This window comes from Ylistrum balloti, unplaced genomic scaffold, assembly GCF_031769215.1.
Source record: "Ylistrum balloti isolate Yb309-2 unplaced genomic scaffold, AGI_CSIRO_Ybal_v1 Utg369730, whole genome shotgun sequence".
Taxonomy (NCBI): domain Eukaryota; kingdom Metazoa; phylum Mollusca; class Bivalvia; order Pectinida; family Pectinidae; genus Ylistrum; species Ylistrum balloti.
In genome coordinates, this window is record NW_026781945.1 from 2,003,259 (window position 1) to 2,020,265 (window position 17,007).

General features: G+C 35.8%; 1 protein-coding gene across 1 annotated transcript in view; it reads right to left on the reverse strand.

Annotated features, from left to right (window-relative positions):
• The window catches only part of LOC132565680 (prolyl 3-hydroxylase 1-like), a 30,816-nt gene extending 14,368 nt beyond the window's left edge, over positions 1 to 16,448 (reverse strand). Inside the window, exons 1-9 of the mRNA XM_060230376.1 lie at positions 15,645 to 16,448; positions 9,622 to 9,774; positions 9,210 to 9,381; positions 8,468 to 8,593; positions 6,372 to 6,508; positions 5,197 to 5,343; positions 4,207 to 4,389; positions 1,377 to 1,433; positions 802 to 952 (exon numbers count right to left, since the gene is read on the reverse strand). Coding sequence (XP_060086359.1) covers positions 802 to 952; positions 1,377 to 1,433; positions 4,207 to 4,389; positions 5,197 to 5,343; positions 6,372 to 6,508; positions 8,468 to 8,593; positions 9,210 to 9,381; positions 9,622 to 9,774; positions 15,645 to 16,112 — 1,594 coding nt within the window. The 5' untranslated portion in view covers positions 16,113 to 16,448. The remainder of the gene's footprint in view (positions 1 to 801; positions 953 to 1,376; positions 1,434 to 4,206; positions 4,390 to 5,196; positions 5,344 to 6,371; positions 6,509 to 8,467; positions 8,594 to 9,209; positions 9,382 to 9,621; positions 9,775 to 15,644) is intronic.
• Between the last annotated feature and the right edge of the window lie 559 nt (positions 16,449 to 17,007).

Sequence of the window (17,007 nt, forward strand, 5' to 3'; positions counted from 1 at the left end):
GGCTGTCACCTAGTGATATACATATTATAATAAACTGGAGTCTCCCCGACTCCCTAGGGATACAAGGATTGGCTGTTACCTAGTGATATAGACATATATATAATAAAACTGGAGTCTCCCTGACTCCCTAGAGATACAAGGATTGGCTGTTACCTAGTGATAAAGATATATATATAATAAAACTGGAGTCTCCCCGACTCCCTAAGGATACAAGGATTGACTGTCACCTAGTTTTCCTGACTACCCAGGGATACAAGGACACTGATCCTCTATCATGTGTCTCAAGCCCCTTGATCTTCTTCTGAAGGGAAGGACACAAGAATGCTAGTCATTTCCTGAGTGACACAAGCATCCTGGTCCTTTCCTGAGGGACAAAAATATCCAAGTTCTCTCCTACAGTATGCAAAGATACTTGTACTTTCCTGGGAGTACCCTAGCTGTCTCTTAGTGGTACAAACATAATGACCTGTCCTCGTAAACTGATTTAATATCATAGTTGAGGAAAATGATATAATTCCAAAATACACTATATCAATTGTCCATTCTGTTTGTAATACTAGTAAATATTAATTGCACATTAATGATTGGTTGAGCATGAGATAAATATGCCAAGAGGTCCTACATTCAATTCTTAGAGGGAAATATATGAAAACATAATGACAGCAGTTTACAGAGCTGGAAAACCCTGTTCTCTGGTAATCATCTCCAAACATAAATGAAATTGTCTATTCAGTGAATTATTCAGTAAAACAAGCTCTAAACCACAGGATTACTGCAGACCAACAGGATTCTGGTATATACCATTGTCTACTGGTTCCCTACAGACAAGTTTGACATCTTTGATGAAGAATTCAGTTTTGTTGAAGAAGCGCCCAGTGTAATGTCGTGTTATCTCAGAGGTCTTCAATAATGTCCGAAGGGCCATCTCATATTCAACCTCTTCCTCCACAAGCTGTAAATACAAGTTAAATACAGGTAAAATGAAACCAAGATTGACTTTAGATTGGTATAAATAATGTTCTCCTGATGGCAGAGACCACAGTGGTATTGATAAGTCTGATGGCTCAAAGGTTTTAAAAATAATTTAACATTTCATAATATCTGTTTTGATTTCATGATTAAAAACCTTGTTAATAAGCCACGATAAAACCAGTAGGGTAGTAGTATGGTCATGAAGCACCTGTAATTCAGGAAAAAGCAGGACAAGTTTTTATCTTCTCAATCAAAAAATACTCTGGTCTCAAGAAATTATAATCTGAAATATACCTCATAATATAAAGAATGATTAAATGATAAAAAATCTTTAATGGACAATGTGCATGAATAATTTTGGTTCTTAAATTAATATTCAATATTTTTGTAAATAGTTAAGTTACCTCCAGTGCCTCAGCTACAGAAAGTTGTCTGATACCGTGTTTGTCCGGAGTTACTGACTGTAAAAACAACACACCATAAGCAATGAATAATACAGAAACTGGGTGAAATATATCTAAATCAAACTCATTTCTTCTTAGCCATATTATCACAGACACTAAAGGATATTTTCTTAAACAAAGTATAACCAGCATCTATTTCTAAGACTTTCAAAACAAAGTGTTAGGCAGCTGAGTGTTTATGGTTGATCAGAATCTCTGTAATTGACATGGTAATTTGTTTTTAAATTCATTTATGCAATAAAACAACTAATTTTGTTTAAAAATCTTGAGCGACCCAAAAAGGGAAACTTGATTACAAAGACAATCACAACAATATGGTTAAAGTATATTAAACACAGCATCGGAAATCAGCAAATGGTTTGACCAACTGATAGAATGTCTTAGTGTTTTAAAAACAATTGTAAAGTAGAAAGTATTTCTGAGATCTACAATGGTAGCTTCTGTTAAAGTAGAATGTATTTCTGAGATCTATAATGATAGCTTCTGTTAAAGTAGAATGTATTTCTGAGATCTACAATGGTAGCTTCTGTTAAAGTAGAAAGTATTTCCGAAATCTATAATGATAGCTGTTAAAGTAGAATGTATTTCTGAGATCTACCATGGTAGCTTACGTTAAAGTAGAATGTATTTCTGAGATCTATAATGATAGCTTCTGTTAAAGTAGAATGTATTTCCGAGATCTATAATGATAGCTTCTGTTAAAGTAGAAAGTATTTCTGAGATCTATAATGATAGCTTCTGTTAAAGTAGAAAGTATTTCTGAGATCTATAATGATAGCTTCTGTTAAAGTAGAATGTATTTCTGAGATCTATAATGATAGCTTCTGTTAAAGTAGAATGTATTTCTGAGATCAATGATAGCTTCAATGATAGCTTCTGTTAAAGTAGAATGTATTTCTGAGATCTATACAAGCTTCTGTTAAAGTAGCTTCTGTTAAAGTAGAATGTATTTCTGAGATCTACAATATGTAGCTTCTGTTAAAGTAGAAAGTATTTCTGAGATCTACAATAAGCTTAGTTAAAGAATGTATTTCTGAGATCTATAATGATAGCTTCTGTTAAAGTAGAATGTATTTCTGAGCAATGATAGCTTCTGTTAAAGTAGAATGTATTTCTGAGATCTAGCAATTCTGTTAAATATAGCTTCTGTTAAAGTAGCTTCTGTTAAAAGAATGTATTTCTGAGATCTACAATAGTAGCTTCTGTTAAAGTAGAATGTATTTCTGAGATCTACCATGGTAGCTTACGTTAAAGTAGAATGTATTTCTGAGATCTATAATGATAGCTTCTGTTAAAGTAGAATGTATTTCTGAGAATAGTCTTTAAAGTAGAATGTATTTCTGAGATAATGTAGCTTCTGTTAAAGTAGAATGTATTTCCGAGATCTATAATGATAGCTTCTGTTAAAGTAGAATGTATTTCTGAGATCTACAATGATAGCTTCTGTTAAAGTAGAATGTATTTCTGAGATCTATAATGATAGCTTCTGTTAAAGTAGAATGTATTTCTGAGATCTACAATAGTAGCTTATGTTAAAGTAGAATGTATTTCTGAGATCTATAATGATAGCTTCTGTTAAAGTAGAATGTATTTCTGAGATCTACAATGATAGCTTCTGTTAAAGTAGAATGTATTTCTGAGATCTACAATGAATAGAATGTAGCTTCTGTTAAAGTAGAATGTATTTCTGAGTATTTCTGAGATCTATAATGATAACTTCTGTTAAAGTAGAATGTATTTCTGAGATCTACAATAGCAGCTTATGTTAAAGTAGAATGTATTTCTGAGATCTATAATGATAGCTTCTGTTAAAGTAGAATGTATTTCTGAGATCTACAATTGTAGTTTCTGTTAAAGTAGAATGTATTTCTGAGATCTACCATGGTAGCTTATGTTAAAGTAGAATGTATTTCTGAGATCTACAATGATAGCTGTTAAAGTAGAATGTATTTCTGAGATCTACAATAGTAGCTTATGTTAAAGTAGAAAGTATTTCTGAGATCTATAATGATAGCTTCTGTTAAAGTAGAATGTATTTCTGAGATCTACAATGATAGCTTCTGTTAAAGTAGAATGTATTTCTGAGATCTACAATGATAGCTTCTGTTAAAGTAGAATGTATTTCTGAGATCTACAATGATAGCTTCTGTTAAAGTAGAATGTATTTCTGAGATCTACAATAGTAGCTTATGTTAAAGTAGAATGTATTTCTGAGATCTACAATGATAGCTGTTAAAGTAGAAAGTATTTCTGAGATCTATAATGATAGCTTCTGTTAAAGTAGAATGTATTTCTGAGATCTACAATAGTAGCTTATGTTAAAGTAGAATGTATTTCTGAGATCTATAATGATAGCTTCTGTTAAAGTAGAATGTATTTCCGAGATCTATAATGATAGCTGTTAAAGTAGAATGTATTTCTGAGATATACAATGATAGCTTCTGTTAAAGTAGAATGTATTTCTGAGATCTACAATGATAGCTGTTAAAGTAGAATGTATTTCTGAGATATACAATGATAGCTTCTGTTAAAGTATAGTGTATTTCTGAGATCTGCAATAAATAGTAACTTGTGTGAAAATACAAAGAATTTCTGACATCTTTGATGGTAAATTCTGTGAAAATAGAATGTATTTCTGAGATCTACAATGATAGCTTCTGTTAAAATAGAATGTATTTCTGAGATCTTTGATGGTAAATTCTGTTAAAATAGAATGTATATCTGAGAGCAGGAATGGTTACTTTGCCATCTTTTGTACTACAGTACTTACATTTATCATGTACAACAGCTCTATGCACTGTCCCTCTCGTGTAAAACCCTTTGATATAAATCTAGGTCCTTTTAAGCTATCTTGATCCTGTAGAAACTTCATGCCAATCTTCTCAAAGATCTTCAGGTTGAATTCCTGTTTGTCTTGTGCTTTTATAATATCCACCTCAGGGTCCTCTATGAGCTGTAAAAAATATAACAAGTTTGGTCCCAGTATATATATTGTGAGTTGTCTGTCTCATTCATGTAAAAGGTATTGTCTGTCCCAGTTTATATATTGTGGGTTGTCAGTCCCAGTTTATATATTGTGGGTTTTCTGTCCTACTTTATGTCATAGGAGCTGTCTGTCCCAGTTTATATATTGTGGGTTGTCTGTCCTACTTTATGTCATGGGAGCTGTCTGTCCCAGTTTATATATTGTGGGTTGTCTGTCCTACTTTATGTCATGGGAGCTGTCTGTCCCAGTTTATATATTGTGGGTTGTCTGTCCTACTTTATGTCATGGGAGCTGTCTGTCCCAGTTTATATATTGTGGGTTGTCTGTCCTACTTTATGTCTTGGGAGCTGTCTGTCCCAGTTTATATATTGTGGGTTGTCTGTCCCAGTTTATACATTGTGGGTTGTCTGTCCTACTTTATGTCATGGGAGCTGTCTGTCCCAGTTTATATATTGTGGGTTGTCTGTCCTACTTTATGTCTTGGGAGCTGTCTGTCCCAGTTTATATATTGTGGGTTGTCTGTCCCAGTTTATACATTGTGGGTTGTCTGTCCTACTTTATGTCATGGGAGCTGTCTGTCCCAGTTTATATATTGTGGGTTGTCTGTCCTATTTTATGTCTTGGGAGCTGTCTGTCCCAGTTTATATCTTGGGAGTTATCTGTCCCAGTTTAAAACCTGGGAGTTGTCTGTCCTAGTTTGTATCCTGAATTGGTTGTCATCCCCATTTTGTTGCTAAATAAATGTACTTGTAAAATTAAAAGTGCACTTCTTACATCTTCAATCATCAGATTATCCATTTCCTCCTCGTCAGTTTCCTCGTCTTCCACCTCATCGTCCTCTTCATCTATGGAATATTTTGTGTTAACAAACTCTAACATTTTTTCCATCATCTGCTGTCTTTTATAATACTGCAAGGCTTCCTTCAAAACACAATCAAACCACACAATATATATAGGATCTGAAATGAGTTTTCAATTTAAATGAAAAACAATTCCTGGGACCCTTAACAAGCAAAAATTGAAACTTAGAGACGAGTTTCATAAAATTTCATATAAAAATGAGCACTAATTTAAGATACTTTTTATTACATAAATCAGAAAAGTTATACTGAGCAGGTTCAAGGTAAAAATGTGAAGGACCAAATCAAAAGGAACTGATCAGAGTTCCTTATTGTGGTTTCAGTCTTATTTTGACAATAGGGTTTCTATGGCTGGTAACATGTCAAACACCTGTAAAGTTATTCATGGTGTCTCGGAAGGTCCTTTGATGTTTCTAGTTTTCATGAACAATTTGCCATTAAATGTGAAGGCTGATACAGATATGTATACAGCCGACTCTACTTAATCTGCTGCTCACAAATCATTAGATGATATCGAAAGCAAATTACATTCTCATTTAAACAATGTTTGTACATGGTGTGTTGAAAATAAAATGATTGTAAATGATAAAAAAAAAATAAAAATTTATAGTGTTTACTGTTTAACTCTATTTCTTTGTGTGATGAATCTCTGGACAAGGTTGTAAGAGATGAATTATTTGTTACGGTAATTCTTTGACATGGTCAGATCATATTTCATCTATTTTGGGCAAAATAAGGCAAAGATTAGACCTGCTGCATTGTTGAAGTCTTTATCTCCCTAAAACAACTGGGAAGATTGACAGGTACAATCAACTCTACTGTTGTACATTTATTATCTTTACAACCGGGTCTGAAAAAAATACCCTGGGAAATATCTCTTATCAAATATCAATCGTCACATGGAATTGTGGCAGGAGAAAATATACAGATATATAATATAGATAATTCTAAAGGGAGGTAACTCTAACATGAATTTACTGAACAGGTTATTTAGAAAGTCATGTGTCTGTTTTATAACTAGCTAACAAAATATGGTATATCTGATATGAGAGTGGAATTTAGTTTCTATATAATGAAATAAAGGTATACCTTTCTAGGAGTGAAATGTGCTTCATGATAACCAAGCTTCTGAATATAAAACATCTTGTTAGCCAACATCTCCTCGTGATCTGGTACAAACAGTAGGTAGGTACCTGCAGCCACTACTGCACGATCGTGGTCTTTTTCTGCGGACAACAAAAAATTATGATAATATCTTGATTTAAAGAAGGATTCATTACTTGAATGATGATTAAGTTTTTCCTTCTGGGGTGAAAAATAATAACACAAAAAAGTTTCATGAATGAGTTTTTTTTATGTCGGATAATTTCTGAAAGTGTCTGATACTGTTTCATGATCTTAGAGACACTAACAAATAAGTGTAATGAGTGTTAACTAACTTTTAATTGGTATTAACATCAGAACCAATATATAACACAATAAATCCTTTACAACAGAAAGAAATAACTGATTTTTAGCAATAATAGTACAAAACGTAAAACTGATACAAATTCTTCTCTCAGGAGAGGTTTACAGAAGAGAGTGTGAGGTTAGTGGGTGGGGGGCAGAGATTAGAGGAGTCCACAGTAGAGAGTGTGAGGTTAGTGGGTAGTGGACAGAGATTACAGGAGTCCACAGTAGAGAGTGTGAGGTAAGTGGGTAAGGGGCAGAAATTAGAGGAGTCCACAGTAGAGAGTGTGAGGTAAGTGGGTAGGGGGCAGAGATTACAGGAGTCCACAGTAGAGAGTGTGAGGTTAGTGGGTAGTGGACAGAGATTACAGGAGTCCACAGTAGAGAGTGTGAGGTAAGTGGGTAAGGGGCAGAGATTAGAGGAGTCCACAGCAGAGAGTGTGAGGTTAGTGGGTAGGGGGCAGAGATTACAGGAGTCCACAGTAGAGAGTGTGAGGTTAGTGGGTAGTGGACAGAGATTACAGGAGTCCACAGTAGAGAGTGTGAGGTAAGTGGGTAAGGGGCAGAGATTAGAGGAGTCCACAGCAGAGAGTGTGAGGTTAGTGGGTAGGGGGCAGAGATTACAGGAGTCCATTTTTTCTGTCAGGAGAGGTTTACAGAGATAGGGGCAGAGATTACAGAAGTCATTACATTTGTAGTCATCTAAGATAACTTATTCTCTCATTTCCACCTGTGTCAGATAGGCCTGTCCAGGGCAATAAACATGGTCATGATAGACGTTTATTACACAGGCGCCTGTGTAACAAAGCCTCGCGCGCGGAGTAATTCATAGTTTTTTCCCGCGCACTCATCGACTATGTCCTCGTCATCCGCTTCATCCACAAACACGCATAGTCGATTGGAGTCATTGTTTGCAGGCTCGTATTAACAAAACTGTTTTATAAATATCAACATCACCAACCCTGGGACTCGGCCTTTCCGCCGTCGTCCACGTGTGATTGAAAGTGACAATGACTAACTTTCCTCCTGTCGGTGTGGCGCGAAATGTGTGACGTAAGTGACGTCATCTCACAAGCAAACCAAGAATTCCATTCATAAATGTGTAAGATTTGTAAGATTACTATTGACAGTGAAGTAGTATTAATAACTTGACCAACATGTTCAAAGATGTAAAAAGTGTTTATGATATATTATACATTGAGCAATAGTAAATATTAAAAAGAAAAGTGTTGTTTTATTGCGTGTTTTAAGGCACTATATTTGAACGCGTACGCATGTCTCTGGGTGATATATTTGACAGGGTATTTGACCCAGCCCGCTTGAAGAAAAAACAGTTAAACATTGACGTTGGATGTTTACATTCAAAGTCCATATTATGTTTTCGACCGCAAACATAGTTTGCAAAATTCGGGGATGGAGAATCTATTTCAGCATATTTTTTATGTATATGGCCCAGGGAAAAAAATAGAAATCTGAAAAATGGCGGCGTCCAGTGATGGCTACCGCGAGGTGAGTGCAAATATTTGATAATATGAGATTAGAAATGAGAGAAAAAAACTCTTTTCTATATGGGTATGTAGGATAGGGATATTCCACCCTCGGGATCACAAAATATGGTAAAAACCCTCGGCAAGCCTCGGGTTTTACCACATTTTGTGACCCCTCGGGTGGAATATCCCTATCCTACATACCCATATAGAAAAGAGTCTTATAAAACTGTATCTGAAGATACTTACTCTTGTAATATGCAAACTGTAAGTAGTTGAAATGCTCAGCAAAGTAGTTTGGCTGGTGTTCTGCATATATCTTGCTGAGGACATCACCACATGTGACCTGACACTGAAGTACGGAGATGTAGTGATCTGTTAACAGAAAGGTTTAATGTAATCTGCTATAATTACTGAAAACTATAGTTTTCTCACAGAACTAAAAGATACAGGGACGCGATGTAAATCAATAGCAATGGTGCTAGATGAGACAAAACTTCTAGAGTCAAACCTTATCTAAAACAAGTACCCTCCCAATTCTAAAGAACAGATGTCTGATCAGAATATGGCACATCTATCCCTGTTTAAACTGGTCACTCACCGTTTCTCATAGCAATTCCAAAGTCTCACACAGTCTAATAAAATAATTCTATTCACTGTAGAAACACTAAATTATCATTTTTTTCTGTCTGTTAAAGTTTTCAATTCTTGGACGAATGAACTTAAGTCAAGGTTTTAGTTTCTCGAGCAAATGAGGTTGGAAGCAAACCTTCATCAAACTTGATTGCATTAACTTCATTCCTTTGTACATGTATACTGTTACGTTTATATATAAAGAGGTATGGTACACATTCCAGGGTATGAAGATGTGGCACATAGTTAGCACTTTTGTAAAGGATTTTTGTCAGGCTGTCAATAAATACACATCAAAAATAAACAGATGGACAGATTTGTATGAAGAAAAATATCATCTGTGACATAAACTTAATACCTGCCAAAGCATGTATAAAATCTGGATCTCTGTCATGTTCATACTGGCCCTCACAGTCGGCACGACAACGTTCATGCTCAAAGTAGTACTCCTCAAGTGCCCTTTCAAAGTGTGAGATAACATTATCCCAATCCTCCTTCTCATAGGCCTTCTCCCCCTCAGCTCGGTACACCTGCACCAAACACATCTACTTTAGCTTCTACTTAATTCATTTCAACCAAATGGGATATACATCTATAAATTTTGGAAATTCAACTTGATTTTAATTTCTCTAATAAGTGCTTTTTGATTTTCTCTATTTTATTAAAATGCTACATAAATTTCAAATTGACGCATATAGGTTGATATCAACAACTTTCTACACAGATTATAAACGTGTCCTGACTGGTTTCATACTTCAGTCATAAATTACCTTATATTGTTTACGTTCAAGGTCCATGATTTCCTCATTCTTGACCCCAAATGATTTACGATAGGCATGGATGTTGGTTATGGTGTCCTTGTGGTCTGGGTTTTTCAAAAAGAAAGTATAAGCAGCTGAGGTAGCATCCACTAATCGGCCAATCTGTAGGACGAAATAAAATTAAAAACGTACGGAAAAACACAATTATATTTCTACAGATAATACATTTGGATGATTTGTATACAGAACAAAGTTAGATATTACACTGTAGTAACAATCAGTTGTTTACACTTCACAAAAGTGTCTGTATATGTAAACAGAATGCAGCCAGTCCATTGACCAAAGTGGCCAGTTTTGTAGATGGGGTTTTATTGGCCATGTAGAAGAGAGCTAGTGAAACAATACACCTCTCATTAAGGGCACGAGTGAGAAGTTATAATCAGGAACTATACTTTGATGTTTATTTACACAAAAGTTGTAGTTCATGGCAGGGAAGTCGGGGAGAATCTTCTCTCAGGTTTTATTTTGAACAGGACAGATTCCATGTGTCTGTGTTAACACTGAACGTACTATTCTCCATGAGATGGAACACATGTATTTCAAAAATAAACACAAAATAAGATATCTTGCATGTTTCTATGTATCACTTACATTTAGAAGAAGAGCTACTGTGGTTAACTGAGAGTTCTGATAGAATTTAATCATTTCTTTCCCTCGGTTGGATAAAAGATGGACTAAAGCAATTTTCTTAGGAAAAATGTTTTTCATGTTGTTGACTTTTGTGTGTAATATGATATACAGTACATAATATATACAGTAACAATCATTAAGATTCTGATGTGAGTTTTAGAGAAAAAACAACAAACATCAGTTGATAATTATACTGCATTACTGATAGTTGGAAATAATGCTCTTTTCTTGTTCAAATATCCCTTTTAAAACTCCGATCAAAGTAATTTGAAAAAAAGCCACTTGCTGATATTTCAGACTTCAACTTTCTGTGTCTAAGAAAATGAAAAGATTTTGATGCTGAAAGACAATTCAATATTTGGAATCGAAAGATACCAACAGATAATTAACAACTGTCATTCTATATCTTTTTCATTTGGCATTGACAAACATTTGCAAGGTGAGCTACTACACTGTTCTGTACAGAAGCCCAATGGTGCCAAATAAAATCTTAAGGGAAAAAAAAATTATTGCAAGTGTATGAAATACTATTAACTTCAAGTCTCTCATGGCTTCGTAGCTTTAGTGCACTTACTACTCTACCTTCTACAGCAGCAGATTACATAACAATGACAATTTGAATGTCTATCTGAAATAGAAATCTTAAACAAGAACAGTCAATATGTAATAAAACATGTTTACAAGAAATCAGCATTCCTTGGTAAAATCTGCCAAGAGCCAAGAAGTAGCAAGTGTATTTCTTTACTGCTGTACTTGATTGCTAATGAATCATAGCTGGCTTTGTCACTCATATCATCCATGTCATGTTGAGATGTAACTTATCTAGATGAACATTTGGTTTACTCAAGAAATGAAGTGCTGCTGTAGAATTTTTATATAGTGTAGCGAACGAAACTTGCAATAATTTTTGTGTATATTCGTAAAAATTATTGTGAATATTCACAAATATATTGCATATATTTGCCGAAGTATTACATATATTTGCAAAGTATTGCATATATTTCAAAACATATTGCATATATTCCCAATATCTTATTTTTTTTCTAAGATTTCATTTGGTACCAATGGGCTTCCGTAGTTCTGTAACAGTGAAGGTTACAAATATCCAAAACCAGTCAAAAAACAAATGACTGAGGAATCATTATGTAATTGTTGTAAGAAGATGGACATGAGCTACTTGTACAGAATCTGTTATGTAATTGTTGTGAGAAGATGGACACAAGCTACCTGTACAGAATCTGTTATGTAATTGTTGTGAGAAGATGGACATGAGCTACCTCTACAGAATCTGTTATGTAATTATTGTGAGAAGATGGACACAAGCTACCTGTACAGAAACTGTTATGTAATTGTTGTGAGAAGATGGACAGTAGCTACTTGTACAGAAACTGTTATGTAATTGTTGTGAGAAGATGGACAGGAGCTACCTGTACAGAATCTGTTATGTAATTATTGTGAGAAGATGGACAGTAGCTACTGGTACAGAAACTGTTATGTAATTGTTGTGAGAAGATGGACAGGAGCTACCTGTACAGAATCTGTTATGTAATTGTTGTGAGAAGATGGACAGGAGCTACTTGTACAGAATCTGTTATGTAATTGTTGTGAGATGATGGACACAAGCTACTTGTACAGAATCTGTTATGTAATTGTTGTGAGAAGATGGACACGAGCTACCTGTACAGAATCTGTTATGTAATTGTTGTGAGAAGGGGGACACGAGCTACCTGTACAGAATCTGTTATGTAATTGTTTTGAGGAGATGGACAGTAGCTACTTGTACAGAATCTGTTATGTAATTGTTGTGAGAAGATGGACAGGAGCTACCTGTACAGAATCTGTTATGTAATTGTTGTGAGAAGGTGGACACAAGCTACTTGTACAGAATCTGTTATGTAATTGTTGTGAGAAGATGGACACGAACTTCCTGTACAGAATCTGTTATGTAATTGTTGTGAGAAGGGGGACACGAGCTACCTGTACAGAATCTGTTATGTAATTGTTGTGAGAAGATGGACACAAACTTCCTGTACAGAATCTGTTATGTAATTGTTGTGGGAAGATGGACAGGAGCTACTTGTACAGAATCTGTTATGTAATTGTTGTGAGAAGGGGGACACAAGCTACCTGTACAGAATCTGTTATGTAATTGTTGTGAGAAGATGGACACAAACTTCCTGTACAGAATCTGTTATGTAATTGTTGTGGGAAGATGGACAGGAGCTACCTGTACAGAATCTGTTATGTAATTGTTGTGAGAAGGGGACACGAGCTACCTGTACAGAATCTGTTATGTAATTGTTGTGAGAAGATGGACACAAACTTCCTGTACAGAATCTGTTATGTAATTGTTGTGGGAAGATGGACAGGAGCTACCTGTACAGAATCTGTTATGTAATTGTTGTGAGAAGATGGACAGGAGCTACTTGTACAGAATCTGTTATGTAATTGTTGTGAGAAGATGGACAGGAGCTACCTGTACAGAATCTGTTATGTAATTGTTGTGAGAAGATGGACAGGAGCTACTTGTACAGAATCTGTTATGTAATTGTTGTGGGAAGATGGACAGGAGCTACCTGTACAGAATCTGTTATGTAATTGTTGTGAGAAGATGGACAGGAGCTACCTGTACAGAATCTGTTATGTAATTGTTGTGAGAAGATGGACACGAGCTACCTGTACAGAATCTGTTATGTAATTGTTGTGAGAAGATGGACACAAGCTACTTGTACAGAAACTGTTATGTAATTGTTGTGAGAAGATGGACACGAGCTACCTGTACAGAATCTGTTATGTAATTGTTGTGAGAAGGGGGACACGAGCTACCTGTACAGAATCTGTTATGTAATTGTTGTGAGAAGATGGACACAAGCTACTTGTACAGAATCTGTTATGTAATTGTTGTGAGAAGGTGGACACGAGCTACTTGTACAGAATCTGTTATGTAATTGTTGTGAAAAGATGGACATGAGCTACCTGTACAGAATCTGTTATGTAATTGTTGTTAGAAGATGGACAGTAGCACCACACTACATAATCAAAAGCAACTGGATCAGTTCCAATGTTCCGTTACATACAGGTATATACATACATTTTGTATAGATTTATTGCTTCCATATAAAAACGTAAAGCCTCGCTGCACCAATATCTGTATCAACTTAAAGACACCCTCCCACAAAATACATTTCAGGTTTTAGACGTGGGCCATGATCAAGGAATACCGTGTGTATGTTACAGCTAGGTTTCTCCTGGTAATCAACACATGGCATATTGTCCTCAAATCTCAACATTATAGCTCCCACCCTGAAGGCAATAACACGTATGACATGGGTAAGTTAGTTTTCACTTTTAATTAATGAAAAATATCACATTTTGGCAATCAATAAAACAAAGGGAATGTTCTTAAACATGAATGATTATCTACTTTGTTTTCAAACTTTAATAATCAATTATCTGTATAAATAATAGACTAATCAATATTTAGTACATAACCAATTACATTGTATATATAAACAAAACATAAAAAATCATTTTTCTATGACCTTGACATTTAGCAAAAAACAAACCGATAGCATTGACAATGATTTCAATACAGCCTTGAAATATGACATTCATCTCAATTGTCTGAACATGAAAGTAATATAAACAGCATCCTTTTATTTTGATACAAATCTCTGTCAGTTTTAATAAGCATTCTGGTTGAAGCATCTCCATTTTTTTCATGTTTTATTTTGTGCAATAATTTTAACCTCTGGAGAAGTGATTTCAATCCTTATGTAAAACAAAAAATCTCAATAACAATTTTATCATGGTACAATCTCTAAATCATCACTTATTTCCACAAACCAAAGTGGAAAGGCTATAATTAATAACTGTTGGAACATCTCATTTCTAAAATGACCAAATAGTTGGAGAATATCACAGTTTTCTGTAAAACAGTCTATTTCATATCTTACTAGTTTGTGGTAAACCCCTTAAAAACCCTACAATTGTATCTACTGTCCTAAAAACACAGGACCATAAAAAGGTAACTATCAACTGGTGTGTTTGAATGTGAGAGGTGGGATGTCACACTAGTCTGTTGTCAGTGTAATGTGACAAGTTGGATGTCACACTGGTGTGTTGTCAGTATAATGTGACAAGGTGGGATGTCACACTAGTGTGTTGTCAGTGTAATGTGACAAGGTGGGATGTCACACTGGTGTGTTGTCAGTATAATGTGACAAGGTGGGATGTCACACTAGTCTGTTGTCAGTGTAATGTGACAAGTTGGATGTCACACTGGTGTGTTGTCAGTATAATGTGACAAGGTGGGATGTCACACTAGTCTGTTGTCAGTATAATGTGACAAGTTGGGATGTCACACCAGTGTGTTGTCAGTATAATATGACAAGGGGGAAATTCACACTGGTGTGTTGTCAGTATAATGTGACAAGGTGGGATGTCACACTAGTGTGTTGTCAGTGTAATGTGACAAGGTGGGATGTCACACCAGTGTGTTGTCAGTATAATATGACAAGGGGGAAATTCACACTGGTGTGTTGTCAGTATAATGTGACAAGGTGGGATGTCACACTGGTGTGACATCCCACCTTGTCACAGTGTAATGTGACAAGGTGGGATGTCAAACCAGTGTGTTGTCAGTATAATGTGACAAGGTGGGATGTCACACTGGTGTGTTGTCAGTGTAATGTGACAAGGTGGGATGTCAAACCAGCGTGTTGTCAGTGTAATGTGACATGGTGGGATGTCACACTGGTGTGTTGTCAGTGTAATGTGACAAGGTGGGATGTCACACTGGTGTGTTGTCAGTATAATGTGACAAGGTGGGATGTCACACCAGTGTGTTGTCAGTATAATATGACAAGGGGGAAATTCACACTGGTGTGTTGTCAGTATAATGTGACAAGGTGGGATGTCACACTAGTGTGTTGTCAGTGTAATGTGACAAGGTGGGGTTGTCACACTTGTCTGTTGTCAGTATAATGTGACAAGGTGGGATTTCACACTGGTGTGTTGTCAGTGTAATGTGACAAGGGGGAAATTCACACTGGTGTGTTGTCAGTGTAATGTGACAAGGTGGGATGTCCCACCAGTGTGTTGTCAGTATAATGTGACAAGGTGGGATGTCACACTGGTGTGTTGTCAGTGTAATGTGACAAGGTGGGATGTCAAACCAGTGTGTTGTCAGTGTAATGTGACAAGGTGGGATGTCACACTGGTGTGTTGTCAGTGTAATGTGACAAGGTGGGATGTCACACTAGTCTGTTGTCAGTATAATGTGACCATCAGTTCTTTTCACTGTAAAACCTAAGCCATGTGTTTTAGATAAATGTGTTTACCTTGAAGTAACAGTAATGAAGATAAAGATATGGTTTGCCATTATTGAAGTCATTCCAAACTTCTTCAGAAATAGAAGCAACAGGTCTGTCCTCAAACACAGCTGCTCTACACTTCTGAACACAAGCTTTTTCTGTAACAGACACCTGAATATAGAGACTCTGTAAATCTATCATTGTGAACATTCCGTCATCCATATATTCCTGGACTTCCTGTTTGCATTTCAGTCGACAGTTGGTCATGGTCTCTTTATAAAAATGATAGTCTTCTATAGCCATTTTCAAAAATAGGACACATTTGTGCCATTTTTCATCAACATACATCCGGAGTCCTGCTGTGTATAACTTGCCAAAGGTCAGTACTGGACTTCTGGGTAAATCCCACACCAGTCCAATACAACAACTCCATGACAACAGCAACAGTATCCAATGAAACCTGCTCCTGGAAATTGGAAAGTGACAAGTATCCATAATTGTTAGTCTGTATTTGTTGTGATCAGTCACCAGCAACCTTGTACAGTCAGAACCCTAAAGTATGAAGAGATTTCTCGATCAACCTGTGGGATCATGGCCAAAAAACGGTGACATATTTGTCCAGTGTTCGTGTTGTCCAACATACAGTACTGTATCCATCATTACACCAGAATGTTCCACAATTTACAGGAGTAACAGAAACACCTAAAATCACAAGTTTGATCTTCAGATTGTTACTGGTCCTTTAATACTTCAGTTCTAGTACAGAATACATCTACAGGTACACATCCAATTGTTAAAATTTTCCTGTTTGTCTATAAGTAATTTCAACACTGAAGTGTTATGTGGTTGAGCCTAGACTGTTTACTGTAACATACCGCTGAGGAGTTGGCCTCATACTTCTCTACACCCCCTCAACAAATCCAGAGGCGGTGTATATAGAGCAATGTTAACTATCTGTGTAATGACAATAGCAGCCCCTTACTTCTCTCCTCACAATGTGACATAAGCCTGTGCAATACACATGCTTTTCTCACAATTAAGTCTGACAGGTCGTTCATGGGTAATCTTTTGCAAAACATCAAAACATATTAAATGCAGTATTCGTGTGTATAAGCTGTTTATATGTTACTTACTCTACAGATTACCACAACAAAAGATTATTTTTAAACAGGAGTCAACCAAGAAGCAATTAGGATATATCATTACTCTCACTTCCTTTATCAAAACTGTTCTGGATATTTTACCAGGCAATGTCATGTAGGTCAGAGATCATAGAGACTGTAGCAATGGATTCTCCTAAAACATCCCTAATCTTAAATAAGGGGCTGAGCAACCACATCATTTACAGTTAGGCTGTTTATAATAAATTTACAACAGTTGGGTTTTTTTT